We start from the raw sequence: 15,103 nt of genomic DNA, 5'->3' as shown, positions 1-15,103 counted from the left end.
ATTTCCCAGTTGCTGGGTCATTCACTCTATTAAATTCTCTTTGCAATTGTCCTTTTCTCATCCCCCTGCCTTCCCGAATCGCTCCCGCTCTTGAAATTTGAGATCGCCAAATTTAAATACTTCTCCAACCCCCCACAGTTTATAACAAAAATGCGGCTATTGGAGCTAACAGATACAAAGGTATGTAATAAATATGCTGCTGCATGAACAGCTCCCCGACTCGCAGGCTATTAGCACAATTTCACAGTAGCTGCAGCGGTTTATTGTTGGCGTAATCCATCGTCCTATACAAAAGGGGCAAAATGAAGTTTCCTACAGCAAAGGCATTCCTTTGAAAACTCTCTTTCCTGAGCTGTTTATGACACAGGGGATTTTATGTTCCCTCTCTTTTTTTTTAGCCCCATTCATGGACTTTTCTGAAATCATTGTTGAAAACAGGCGTTTTTTAAAAAACAAACCCTACCATCTAACAACTTCAGCCATTTCCCTATGGATAATAATATTAATTTATCATCTCACCAAGCCATCTGCCGATGGGCAAAGGTCTCCCAGAGTCTCATCTTGGCCAAGTGTGTTTAGAATTAAGGAATTAACCATCCTGTAGCATCTGCCATCTCCCTCACAACTGCCTGGCGCCCCATCTCCCCCAGTGGATTGTGTGTTCTCTCTAAGACTTGGTTCTTTCAACCATCGCATTGCTCCATTCATATCCCACATGTAACACATTTCAACAAATGAATATACAAGAGCAAAAATGCAGGTAACAGAGCAGCAGTGCCTTGTGAGCCTGTAGAGCACGCAGCACACTTACCCAGCCGCTAAGCCTGCGTGAGCTTGGGCAAACTCACAGTCAAAGTTCCACTAAAGAGATGCCGAAGATGTGTTTGTATCAATCCAGCTTCATTAATTCAGCCTAACACACCCATCCTGTTTTTCCTCTCACCTGTGTTTCTCATGTCTCACTCCATCCTATGTACCTCAATTCATAATGCATCTAACGCCTGAGAATTACGGAGTCAGGAGTTGCGTTATTTTAAATGGTTGGTTTTGATATTTATGCAAAAATCTCACACTGCTGAAATGTTTGCACAATGTTTTGTGCAATGTTTTTTAATAGCCAAACCTATAAAGTTTTTTAATTAAAAGATTTTTTTAGTGATATGAAGTTGTCTTAGCAGCACGGGTGAAGCTGGGCTCTAAGGATGACTTGCACCCTGATGGTTAAGAGTGATGCAGCCATGCCATGTTCCTTGCCTGTGCATTTGCTTCCATTTATTTTCTTGCAAAAAAAGAGGAAAGAAAGTTGTCGGTGATCAGAAGTGCCCTGTCACAGAGCATGGCATGGAGTCTGCAAACCGCGGGCAAAGGGCTTGAAGACAGATCAAACCCCTGGGTGCTGCACACAGCCAGGAGCTGTTTGGGCTATGTTTGACAGAACAAAACCCCAGAGATAAGAAATGTTGCATTTTTGTCTTCAAAACCTCAGAACAAGGGTGAATTGTTCCTCTTTTCTTACTAATTTTTGTGAGAGTGAATGCTGAAGCCCTGCTGCCCATTCCTTCTGCTTTCCCTCTGCTCCAAATGATGTTGCAAGTGAAATTCCACATCTGGGTCCTGCAAACCTCCATCTGCTCCGCTCTGCCACGGACTCCTGTAAATCAGGGCCCTGATCTTTTGATTGAATTCGCTCCTGATATTTGCCAGATTATTGGCACTAATGTGATTCTATTGGAGCAGAGACTGCGGGGTTTCACAGCCCGGCTGTAAAACAGCTCTGCACTTTGGGGAAAGCATTTACACACTTTTTGATGAAAAGATGACAAATGATACACGTTACAAATGCACTTGTGCTGTGGCTGACAGTGTAAATCCCGTTATGGAGGGGCAGGATTTGGCCTCTTGCGAGGTCATATTCATTAGGACTCAGTGCTTTTGTAAAAATAATGGGATGGCCTGCCCCGTGCCCATGCTGAGCCTGCAGACTGTTCCATCCACGTTGGAGGATTATTTCATAACTTGTGCAAAAATAAAAGCACTCCCAGCCTATCTCCCCATCCTGGCTCGTACCCGCAGAGGCTCCAGACTTTGACCTTTGCTTTTTGGAGACAGTTTGGGTCCAAGCAGAGACAGGTGAGTGCCATCCCCATGGGCTCAGCCTCCGCTCCTCATTTTCATGGATGCAGGTGCAGATTTTCTTCCCAGCCAGCTGCGGGCATTTGGGGTGGGGGGGACTAATGCAGCTGAACCCCTTTGGCTCCTTGTGCTGCCTGGAGAGGGGAACAGAGCCCCTGGTGACAGGGACAGTGGGACAAGTCCCTGTCTCTATCCACTGACTATAGAGGGAGCTGCATGACCAGCTTAGAGCACAGAGCTCCTTTTGAAGCCAGGGGAGATGGAACCTCTCCCTGGAGGCCCACGGAGCAGCTGGGGTGCAGGAGGCAGCCTGGGTAAAACCCACATCGGATGATAGAGCCTGAGCGTGAGCTGGCTGCCACCGGCACACTGGTGTCCCACGTTGGTGTCCCACGGGCCATGTCCCTCTGTGAGACAGGAAGACCAGCCTGTCCATGGTGCATCTTTGCAGGTGTCTGGTGTGGTCAGCATTCCTCTGGCCTTGGAGCTGTCCCAGGCCACCACAGTGCCCGATTCACAGTTCACACATCCCAAGGCCATAGAGATGGCCCGGCTGAAACCCCCAAACCAGGGCTTCCTGGGGCAGCAGGGCCACCAGCAGGGCTCCTGTCCCAAACCTTTCCTTGTCCCCAGCAAGCACCAGCTCCCACAGGGCCCCTCCTGTCACTGCAGGAACCTCGTCACTGCTGGGCATCAGTGCAGGAGATCTGGCCCTGGTGTCAACCTTAGGAGGTCAAGTGCATCCTAAGAGAGATGTTCCTCTCTCCAAAGCAATCTCATTTTGATGCCTATATCTAGTGCAGCTCATTTGTGGTTTTACAAGACGAAGTCCAAGGCAATACTTTCTATCAATTCCCCTCAGGGAGTTGTCCTTAATTATCAAACTCCTTTTTTTGCTTTTCTTCCTCTTTGAAGACCAGCTGGAGCGACCATGTAGATGAGAGATGAGCCAACGCGTAGTCCTGGCAGGGCTCGGATCGCATTCTTGTGCCCAGGCTTGGTTACCTCTGAGAAATCACATCACTGGAGAAAGTCCAACCTTTCAATGCACTGATCTGCCAAACACAGACCGTTTTCCCCACAGAGCGTGCTCTTCCACCACTGCAATAACAGTTTTCTATCTGTATTTCTGTACTGCATTTGTTAGTGGCTGTGCCTCAGTCGCCCCCTCCCAAAGGCCCCATAATTCTTTATATCGATATTATTCCAAGTGCTGAGCACTGATTTATGGTTTCTACATCTAAAACTTGTCATCAGCAACCCCCAGGCAGGCACAAACCAGTCGGGAAAGGTTTATAGACATGCAGCTTTGAGCTGTCCCATGCAAACGAGCTGCTGCGTGGAAGTGTCCTGGGGCAGCGCCGGAGGCTGGAGTGCCATTGCCACCAAGTGCCACTGCCACCAAGTGCCACCACCACCATGGCACCTCCAGGACCCAGTGCAGAGCTGCACCATCCACCTGCTCAGGCTGGAAGGGTCCCAAAGCAAAGAAGGGACATGATTATTACAGAAACTCTTGAACTATTTTGAGTTTGTAGTGTGAAAACACGGAAAAGGAGTGTTTGTTTTTTGTGTTTTTTTTTAATAAAGACTTGAGCTCAATGCAAGATGTTTACCTGGCCATGCCAGCTTTTAAACATCCACAATTTTAATGACATACGAGCAGCTACATCAGATTAAGCATCCACTTCTGTGGGAGCCAGAGCGGGCAGGGTTTGCTGTGTCGCAGCACTGGGATATTCCCGTGGCAAACCCAGCGACTGAGACACTTTCCAATCGTTTTGAGCCAAGCGCGGCTCCACGTGCCGGCCTTCATCCTCTCCCCCTTCCAGCTCCGAGGATTTCTAATTAAGTCTGATCGATGGGAGCCATCAGTGAGGAACAACCCACGCGTGGGAGCTGTGCAGAGCCCTTTCCCCAGCCCAGGGCAGCCCCACCACCTCCTCACAGCACACGGGGATAAGATGCACATTTAGAGACCACAGATCCCACGTTCCAGTTTCATGTTTGCAGCCGCTGCTGACCTGAAGCGATCAGACTCTTTGCTCCTCTGCGTATCAGTCCTGGAGCTGATCTCCATTTTGGTGAAAATTAAGCAAGACGAGGGTAAAATCCTGTTGTCTGCTCTTCTCAGAAACTCATTGCTGGCTTTCTCCTTCCTCTGGCTCCCTCTGGGCCACCTCCCACCATACAGAAGCATTTAAACAGGTATTTTCATTCAGTGGAAGATGCCTTAGGCAGTCTGAGATTGAAACCTGCATGCACAGAGAGAGGATGGAGGGCTGGTGGGACAACCCTGCGGGCTGGCAGGGCGCTGGGGTCTCTGCTCTGCCACAGTCTCCAGAAATTGGCTTAGAAAGTCATTAACCTAAAGGAAAAATAAAGCAGGGGCGGGGGGGGGGAATTTTTAAGAAGAGAGGAAAAAAAGAGAGAAGTTTGTGCCTGGTGATAAGATCAGAGTAAAGTCACCTCCATGCCAAAAACTTCCTTAGGCTGCAGCTGTCTTCAGGCTCCAGGAAGGTCAATAATTTCACATATTGCTCCCACCCGGGCACATTTTTGCTGCGTGATTTGCCCCCCCTGCATTTCTGAAAAATCCCATCCTTGCAATGATGGTGCTTGGGTGGAATTTTATGGGGGAAATTTGGGGCCAAGCACCTTCAGTACTGCAGTTTAGGTTTGTTGTTTCAGCAGAAATACATCCCTAAGCAATTCTGAAGAGCAGGTTTGGAGTGCGGTTTGTCAGAAGTGGCAGAGTATGACACAACAGAGAGGAATTTGCACCCTATTATTAAAAAAAAAGCAGAAAAAGAAAGAAGACTAAAACTTAGTTCTCCATCACAAGTCTCAGACTAAGAACAGAAATTACTGAATTCATTTGCATAGCCAGACCTTTGTGTATCTTCTAGACAGAGGAAAGAAAAGGAATAATTTGCCTTCTCCATGAATATTTTCAAACTCTTGAGATAATTTCCTGCTTCAGGTCAGTTCTCGAGAGTGAAAAATCCTCCAGGCTCCCAGGTCCCGAACATTAAACCAAAGTTCAGTCCTGCTCACCCGCGCACCCTGTTCTGATTTTAAGCATACTAAGAAAAAAAGGCCTTTTTTTCTCATAGAAAAAGTTATCTTTTCCAGTTAAACATACACTTCTCAGAGCATCACAAACAATGATCTGGATTTGTTAAACACACACTTCTCAGAGCATCACAAACAGTGATCTGGATTTGTGCCCCAGGAGCTCCGACTGTGATTTTTTTGCAGACACTTGTGGTGTCAGGGACATTCTGTGGATGCTTTAGTGTCTGGTAAGGGCTGTGCACATCGAACAGATTCCCCTCTGCGGAGCTTTTCCTTGGGTTTCTCCCATCTACCAGCTGCCTGATTTTGTGAAGCTTGTGGCAACCTGAGACCTTTGCTGCGCTCCCAGATTTGATTTAAATATTATTAGTTGGAGAACATGCTTGTAGGAACCTCATTTCCTCAGGAGCCAGGCTAAAAATGCATCAGGAGGAGAAAAACTTCGACTTTGTTTTTCCTCAATAAAAGCCTTTTCCAGCCCACTCTTTCTCATGCAATGTCTCCCATGGGAGCAGGTTGAGCCTTATTTTGCTTCAGAGCTGCGAGGACCCCATGTCCATGGGCTGTTACTCCATGGCTGCTGCCAGAGCTGCCCCAGAGCGGGTTTTGACCAGACTTGCCATTTTTCAGTGGAAAAATAGAAGCGGTGACATCCTCCACGACAAAACCCATCTCCTGCTGGTAAACTGGGGAGAAGGGAGCACCACCACTTCCTTGCTGGGCGTCTCAGCACCCTCACCGCTCCCCCTGGGCAGTTCTGCTGTGATCACCCGAAAGGTGGAGCTCCGAGATAACAGGGGAATTCTGAACAATTTTTTTTAACAAGAGGAATTTCGAGCGTTTTGGAAAGCGCTGCCATAATTGTCTTATTGTCTGTATCACTCATGCCTGCCCAAAAGGTGGATTTATTACTGTGGCTCAAAGCCCCCTCCGGATTAGCGGCGACTCTGGCTCAGTGGAGGCTTTGTGGGCCCCGGCTGTTACTTGTTACGATGAAGACAAAGACAAGGTCTAATCTGTGAAATTTGGCCCAAACCGCAGGGCGCCAAAGCCCTTGGCTTCCCCGAGTGCCAGTTCGGGAGGAAGAAACGGGAGAGCCCTGAGAAGCGGCGCGGGAGGAGGGACACTGTGAAACACCCAGAGATTATTTGCCTTTGCCTGATAAAAGGGGGAATTCATTTTCTGCTGGCAAGAAACCTTTAAATCTCCAAGAGAATGTGCCGAGGGACATTGTGCGTGAACACGATCCTTTGGAGAACTAAATCCAGTTCACAATATCGCAGACAAGCTGACGATCTCATTGCAAAGCGGTTAACAGTTAATATTTAAAGCCATTATTAGTATTCAGAGTTAACACGGGGACATTTCAACCTCTGCTTTTGGTTAGCAAACTAGCTGGGGCCAGGCTGGGTGGGTACACATTAAATAACACAGTTTCTCTTCCCTGTGATATGAATCGGTGAGGTTTTCAGGAGCAGATGCTCTGCCGTTAAACACACTATCACCATCCCTGCAGAATCCCATCCCAGAGCCAGCAGGAGCCTCTCGGCACTGCTTGGGTGCACAGATATCACATCAGAACCCTCCTCATCCATGGACAAATCATCAGGGTAGGTGTCCGAAGGAAGGAGCACCGCTTATTTCAAAGCAAATCCACTAAAATAGCCCCATCCAGGTCAGGTCTTCCGCAAGCTCCAAGATGGGGGTCACGTCTGAGATGGGCTAAAGCTACGGCGGGGCCAATTGGTCTGTACCCGAGTTACCCAAGACAAAGATAACCACAACTACAAAAAGTTTGCTTAAGCAATAATATCTGAACCATACCTCTAAATACTAAACCATAAGACTAAGTGCAATGTGTTTACTGCATCAGGATGAGGCAGGCTGCGTTACTGAAGCAACAGGCAGATTTGAGTTGAGTTGTTTTGACGTTTTGCTGTTTAAAATCCTGTCAGAGTCAAAGCATCCACACAACAAGTTGGATTTTGGTGCATTTTTTTCCAGCAGAAAGCTTCCGTAGCCACATTTTTTACTCCAGTTGGAGTCTTCAGAGGAAAGAAGGAAAGCAACCAAAGGAAGGCAATTTTGGCCATGATTCTGGAAAAGCATTTAAAAGCATGGTTAAATATAAATGTGTACCTAAGGCATAGTAGCTATGTACGACTTAAATTCATATTTAAAACTGAGCGAGATTCCTGAAGAAGCTTCTTTTTCAACATAGGAACCTTCATCAATGACTATTGCAAATTAAGGTGTTTTCTTCCAGTTTAATGCATTGATGTTTTTCTGCTTAGTCCACGGCGTAACGTAAAGCGGTCACGCTTTGGGCTTTTCAATCTGGGAGCCCGACGATGTATGTTATCATTGCAGATACAGTGTGACAGGAGGAAATCTGGATGCCCCGTGAAATCAAGCCTTTTTTTGTTGTTCAGTCAAATGGATTTTTCATCCTTCTGAAAACCTCCCAAGGAAACGGCTTCCCCGAAAACAGGAAGATGCTAATTCTCAAAAAATGCAGGTCCTTTCAGATACCTTCTCAAAAAAGGTCACACTTGAAGAGAGCTAAGCCTGGAGATTTATCCCTCTGTTTACCTTTCAACACACGTGTGCGGGGGAAGATTAGCAGCTGGGAATACCTCCCACCAAAATTCAGGGGTGGAAAAATATTGGCATTTTTGTCATGCTATTTGTCAGCCTTCAGGGGGCCAGAGACATCCCAATGAGTTCAACCACTTTTCCAGGGCATTTTACATCCTTTCACGCACGATCCTAACGTTTGCTTTTGGGTATTTTTTTAGTCCCAAACCAGCCAAATGTGAGGCGAAGCAGAGAAATGTGCTGTTGCCTGTGCATTGGTTCGCCTCAGCAGATCCGTGCATATAGTAGTGACTTGTCTTGGAAGCCTCAGACAGAGATATAAAACTCTAGGACAGGCAGTTTTGCAATAGCACATCCCCAGGGGAAATCTCTTCCTAACTGCAGGCAGTTAGTAGCTGGCTTGGAGTGCTTATATCCGTATATATATTAATCCCAGCTAATGTAACTACAGATGTTCTCATTCATAGGCCTATCTAATCCTGTTGGGCCTTTGCCATGGTGTCTCGTAGCATGAGTTCTACGAGTTAATTACGTGTGCTGCAAAGCAGTGTTTCCTTTTATCAGTGAAAAAGGTTGCCTTTTAAACGCCTTGAATGTCCCTTTGTTCCTGTATTTTGAGGACCAGTGAAGAGGAGCACCTGTCTGACCTTCTCGGCGCTGTGCATTACTTGGCATCCCTCCATCGTCTCTTGGCAAAGCGTTTCTAATCTTCTCCCTCGCCCTCGGATGGGTGCCTCTCCCTGCCTTTCACTCCGCTTTCCCAGCTGAGGACGTACTATTGATTTCTATAGTGGCATGATATTATATTCAGTGTCACTCTCTACCCCTTTCATAACGCAACCGACTATCTCACCGCTCTTCTGAGCTCCATCGCAATCAGCCAGATGTTTCATTGACTCCCAAATCTTTTCTTGGAGTGGCTGCAGTTAATTGGGACCCTTCAGCCTGTATGCGCCATCCTGTTCCCTCCTTCCCATTACCCATCCTTCTGTGCACTGGTTTCTGTCTGCAGCCCCCTCACCCATTTGGCCAGTCTGGGGAGGTCTCCCAAAGAACTACCTGGTCTCCTCTGGACTAGTCAAGCTGAACGTGATCACCTAGAAACACTGTTAACTCCCTGCTTTCCAGGTCATGGCTATTACATAAGAAAAATCAGTATTTTGGGGCAGAGGCACCCTCTTTGCTACACGCACTCCCCATTAAAACCTCCCCATATACCCCTGCTCCTTGTTTTCTCCTCCACAGCCAGGTTTTTGAGCAGGAATAACTTCATTTTTCACTGGTTATCTCTGTCATAGACACTCAGTGAAGATTTTTCTTAAAGATTTTCTGAAAGAACTAAATTGTGACAGTTATCTTCCTTCCCCCTGATGCTGTGTAAACTAACAGACTAAAGACACATTGTTTTCTTGCACCAGCATCATTCCTGTTTGCTCCTCTCACATCTCCCTACACCACTGCATCCTTCTCTTTGGGGTGATGCTTTTAAGCAAGGCATTGAGGATAAAGAGGATAAATCAGCTGTTGTGCTCCTTTTTCTCTCTAACCAAGTCCCAGGCACCCTCCTTTCCTGATCAGTGAGGTTTTCTTAGCTCTGCTGCCTCACGTCTCTGCTCAGCACAGAGAGCTGCCGATATTCGGCACTGCGGTGGGTGACAGGCAAACACTGGCACCCAGGGAAGTCCAGGCACGAGAACATGCTTTGTGACCAAAAATGCTCCCAACAGAAAGGCACTGGGGGTGTCCAAGGGGTGTTTGCATCAATCACATCCCCTTTGCCATTCTAGTGCAGCCTTTCTTCTGTTTGGGGTCACAACCCAAAGGAATTTAGACCATACTAGAAAAATCAGTATCAGCCACCAGCAGTCCAGCTACTCCATGGCTGGGGAAGGAGAAGAGCCTGTAATCACTGGCTGCAAGTGTTTGCACTGGCCAGGGAACTGCAAATTGCCTTTAATTGCTCCTAATTGCTGGCATTGCTTCAGTTCCACTAGGACAGGGACAGCAAACATCTGCAGACACTGCTGGGCCCACCTCCTGCCCCCCACACCAGGAGGGCTGAGCTGCTGCTCATTTGGAGAGTTTTCTGGAAGACAGCAAAGTCAAAATGGGGTCAGGCGTTGGAGAACCGGAGTGCGGGCACCTGAGGCACCGTCCTGTGCTGTGAGAGCTGGGGACCGGTGGCAAAAAGCACAACCCTACACCCAGGGGGGATTTACTCCATGGCACATTGGAAGGATTGATCAGCCATCACCTGCGGGTTCCTCCTGCTGAGGTCCCAGGCCAAGTGTTGGTGATTCCCACCTCCTCTGACACTGCTCTGCTCTGTAACCTTGGGCACATCACACGTGCCCACGGGGACACGGCTGCCACCTGGGCTGCAGAGCCCTCAGGGGAGAGAACAGACAACCTCAGACAGATACGGCTGTAAAAATAACCACGGCAGCCTCGGACACGCTGTGCTGAGGCATTACCTCATGAGGGAAGGAAGCAGCAGCATGGCTATTTATTTATGTGGTGTCCAAAAGAGAGCTCTGTGCTCTGCAGCCCATCCTCCGAGAGCCTGATTCTGTAAATCTTACTCATCACGAAGACTTTTTTCCCCTCTCCTGTCCAAGCTGGCCCACTGAAACCAGTGCAATGCATTCACACAGGGGAGAATTACTCACAGGATGGGGGTTTGCAAACCAGCTCTGGGGACGCCTGAAACAGGAGGCATGTTCCTCCCCATCCTCCTGCCCTTTGCCTCTCCTTGTGTAACCCTTCCCTGCTTTGTTTCTTTTTGTGTTAACTCCTGCCTCTCTGCTCTTCTTTCACTCTGTTCCTTCTGCAGGCTCTTGCTTAATGTATTTTTATTTCCTCTGCCCCAGCAATACCGAAGCCGTCCCTTGGGGCTGCAGCCTGCAGGTTTTCCCACCGAAACGTCACTGCTCTCTGTGCTCACCACCAGACACACTGATTTCATGTTACAACAGAGCTGTTGAATCTTTTCTGATCAAAACTGGGTTTGATTAATGGAACGTTTTCCTCTACAGGCAGGTTTGCAAATGGCTGGTTCCCAGGGGCAGCTGAAGGTGGAGGGGAAATAGCGCCAAACCCCCAAATCAGAAGTGTTAGAGAAGAAGGGGAAAAGAAGCAAAAGTTTTGTTGTTGCTGTTTTGGTGGTTTTTTTTAATTGTTGTTTTTCTTTCTCCGTCCCATGTGAAAAATCATGGGGTTTTGGCAAGGCTCAGTCTTTTCCCATCCAGTGCTGGCAGAGCCAGGGGACGGTGGCAGTTTGCTCGTGCTCTGGGTGGGGTGACCCATGCAGGGACATGGGGACATCCCAGGGCAGGGGAGCTCCAGGCACCATTGAAACCCTGTTAGAGGGAAGCAGACCGGGAGCTGCTGCCCAATACAGGTCAAACTGGGCAATGCTGGTGGAGGGAGAAAGATGGTGCTGGGACAGGTTGGAGAGAAGCTCCAGCCAAACACCAAAACCTCCACACCTGACACAACTGAACACTGGATGTGATCTGTTGTCCCCATATTTCGGGTGTCTCAGAGCAGGGGGGCAAGACAAGCCAGTGAGGTGCCAGACAAGCCAAGAAGCATTGGAGGGTCCAGCACAAACCCTCTTGGGAGCAATCTGCTCAGTCTGGGGAGCTTGGGGTGCTTGAAAGCCAAGCCCAGCCGCTGGAGCCCACAGAGATGTCCTGTCCTGACCCCCGGGGCAGCCCCACCCAGGTTTTGGGCAGTGGGGCAGGTTTCCCCCAAGCCCTCTCTCTGGCAGGCAGCTCCCGAGGGGCAGCAGGGTAGCAGGATCAGTGCTGCCCGGCAAGGGCTCTGCCTGGCTCCTTCCCAGGGATGCGGCACAAGAGCAGGAACACTTCCCTGCCTGCCCTGCCACCGCTCAGCAGGGGCAGACCGCAGTCTGGCACGGCGCTTGCAGCTCTTAGAAATCAGGGCTGTTAACAAATGTGCGAGGCCGTAATCCTTTTGGAGCAGTGACGATAACGAGCCCCGATGCTTGCTTTTTCTTTTCTTTTTTTTTTTTTTTTTTACCAAACAGCTGCGCCGGTAAGTCCCACTGTGGGAAATGAGATGGTGAATGATTTCAAGTGCAGTATTTACATCCCCTGCCAAACCCTTCACATCTGCCCAGCTCTGCCGTCAAGACTCCATCCATCTGGCCGGGAACAGCAGGTCCTCCAGCCTCCCTGCATCCCACAAGGGCATTTCCTTCCTGCCCCCGCCGTGCCAGCTGCCAGGGATGCTGCTCAGTGGGAAAGGGCTCCAGCGAAAGCCCTGAAAGAAGGGTGGTGGGGTTTTGGTTTCGTTTTTTTTGTAGTGCACGTGAAATGAATTCCCAACTTCTCTGAAAGCAATTACTTCCTGCCTGAGATCTGGTGTGCTGAAAGAGTGGTGAAACATTCTTTGATTTTTCACTTCTTCCTTCCAGCCCTGCTGCTGCTCCGGAGCCCGGGGGGTGAAGTCGGCTGGGGTGGGGCAGCAGGTGCTGCGGCTCCTGGGGTCACCCCGGCATTGATGCCTTTCCCGTTCCTGTCCTCTTCCAGCCTGGCAAACTCTTTCTTGGTCATGTGGGATGAGGTGGTTGCAGCATGTACACGTGGGTGTCCTCGAGCAGGTTCTCAGACACCCAATGCTACTGCCCTTGATCTGTAGAGCCAAGAGCACCCGTTGATGTCCTGGATGAGATGTCCTGGATGAGGTGTCCTGGCTGCAGTTCCATCTCCGCAGCAGGACAGGCTGTGGCTGGGCCATCCCCCTTCCAGTGCTACCACCTCTGCACCCAAGTGACACCCATGTACACCCCCTCGGCCAAATGCCACCTCTGTATCCGGTCAGTGTGGTCACTGGCTGGACAGGACATGTGCTGGAGGTCCAGCGCTGGCTGCAGAGAAGGTGAATTCATGCCAAGAGAGCCGCTGGCAACCCATGGTTCCCTCCCTGCTCCCCAATGACCCTGTGATGCTGCCTGCACCCTCTGTCCTCTCCCCTGACCCTCTTGTTGTGTGTTCCCCCCACAGAGTGCGATTGTCATCCCGTGGGCGCTGCCGGCCAAACCTGTAACCAAACCACGGGCCAATGTCCCTGTAAAGACGGCGTCACCGGCATCACGTGCAACCGATGCGCCAAAGGCTACCAGCAAAGCCGCTCTCCCATTGCCCCCTGCATAAGTAGGTGGATTGCTCTTTTGATGTCTGTAGATTAGAGATACTAACCTTTATAACCCTGCAGGAGCTGCTGCCCAGCCGGGGTGGCTACTAACCCCACGGAATACATGCCAACAACTTGTGTGGCAGAGCTGCCTGGGTACCCCTGCCAGCCGCACTGCATGTAATCCAAAATTCATGCCCTAGCTTCCAAGTAGCTCACCCACCGTGTTGGGTATGTTGTGTGAGCGCAGCTATAACCCAGTTTGTCAGTAACCCTAAGGAAAGCTGTGGTTTTGCTTTGGAGAGCTGAGGTGCCCTGAGAGCACATTGGCTTTGGGGTACATCAGGTCTGGATGCTTAAGGTAAAGTGCTACAAACAGAATTTTCTCCCCCAAATCAGGCTGTGCTTATCTGGCACAGAGCTCAAATCAGAGGAGCTGCTGTTTGATGGAGCTGCCAACACTGTAATGCGGCCGATAACACCTGCCTTGCTAAAGGGAATCTTGCACTCACACAACTCACTCAGAAACATGGGCTGGTTTACTATTTGCTTTTTAATTTACCTTCCCAGGGCTGCTCCCATCCTCTGCTCCTAAACCAGCACCAAGCACCAGGTGCAGCTCCCAAAGCCTCTCTGGTGCAGCATTTGCCTTGCAAACGTCCACATTCCCACTTGGTCCCATCAAGCACCCACTGTCCCGGCAGGGCATGTTTTAGCCTCTCTGCTGCCTGTTGGTTGTGCTGTTGTTGGATCATTCAGTAGCTCATGCATCTTGCAAGAGACATCTCCACCTGCCCTACCGAAATGAAGCGTCAGAATTACGGTGCTTGGCACCCTCTCGAGGTTGACTCTCTGCTGCCAAAAGGAGAAAAAAGGCCCAATGGGAAAGGAAAAGTAAAGGTTGTAAGAATCAAGTCTTTGTTGGGAACCCCCAGTCTGCTCCCACACTGTCCCCTGGCAGCATTTGCCTCTAAGGATGGCCATTGTCAAATTATAGGGCAGATACCCTTTCTCCACCTTCTCCTGCTGAAAAAATCATACATTCCAGGGTGGTTTTTGGTCACTTGAGATTCATTCTTCCTCATGTCGCAATGGGACAGCAAGAGCTCAAACCAGATGCTTGTTTCCCCAAGATGCTACAGTCACGGCTCCGGTATGATCTGCAGCAAGTATGCACAAAGGTTTATCATTAATCATTCCCCAGGGCCATGGTAAATCAGAGGGTAAATTGTTCCTTGCATCACCTCCCTTGGGAGTCATTGCACTAAATAAAGACAGACACAGAATTTCAACACGATCCAAGCAGGCGTTTGGAGCCGGACTGTGCTCTTGCCAGCTGTCGACCCGGCGTGCTCGAGGCTGCCCTGGCCTGGCCCTGCAACCCGGCCGCTGTCCCAGCACCCATGACAGCCCCTTACTTCTGTGTCACAGCAAAACACCCTTTCCAAGGCCCCACAACGTTTGGTTGAAACATTTTGCAAGTATTGCTCTGGCCTGGCTACCAAGCTGCTGTGCAGTTGTCGGGAGTTTGGTCTGCACGTATGATGCTAAAGCAATTCAAGTGAGGATATGAACAACTCACAATTCTCTCACTCTAGAAAAACCCAAACCAGCATATTTCAGTTTTGAAAAGTGTCAGTCAGCATATCCTATGTGTGGAGGGGGATGTAGTTCACAGATATTTTATACATGAGTCATGGGGGACGCTTGCTCTCCATCCCTACCCACGGCTGGCACTGGGAAGACAGAGGTATACCCCAGCTAGAAGGGACCGTCCACCTTATCTGCAAGAGCAGTTACTCTCTGATTTACCACTTCTTAGACTTTTCTTGTCCCCAAGATTTATAGTCCTGCAAAAAACACCTCGTGGGGATTGAACAGGACAGCAGTGGGGTGTCCGCACTGCAGCCCATGTCAGCAGGCACCAGCGCCCGTCCAGCCGCCAGCTTGGGGATGGCTGTGCTGGCTGTTCACGTGCTGCCTGACTATGCACTGTGTGTTTCACATGGGTTTGTGCCTGTGTTTGATTGCATGAGGGTGAACGACTCAGAATGTCACTTAATGCTAATTGGGCTGCACCCCTATGAGCTGTTGTCTGCAATGCAGACAGACCCCAGCAAACCCTGCCTCCATG

The 15,103-nt window shown here is 49.4% G+C and overlaps 1 protein-coding gene across 1 annotated transcript in view; it reads left to right on the top strand.

Annotated features, from left to right (window-relative positions):
* Positions 1 to 15,103, top strand: part of NTN1 (netrin 1) — a gene marked incomplete at both ends in the record, with an annotated part of 91,779 nt that overhangs the window by 52,408 nt on the left and 24,268 nt on the right. Inside the window, one exon of the mRNA XM_080356678.1 lies at positions 12,840 to 12,989. Coding sequence (XP_080212804.1) covers positions 12,840 to 12,989 — 150 coding nt within the window. The remainder of the gene's footprint in view (positions 1 to 12,839; positions 12,990 to 15,103) is intronic.

This window comes from Nesoenas mayeri (genome assembly GCF_963082525.1).
Source record: "Nesoenas mayeri genome assembly, chromosome: 19".
In the NCBI taxonomy this organism is placed as follows: Eukaryota; Metazoa; Chordata; class Aves; order Columbiformes; family Columbidae; genus Nesoenas; species Nesoenas mayeri.
This window is presented reverse-complemented; position numbering and strand designations above follow the sequence as displayed.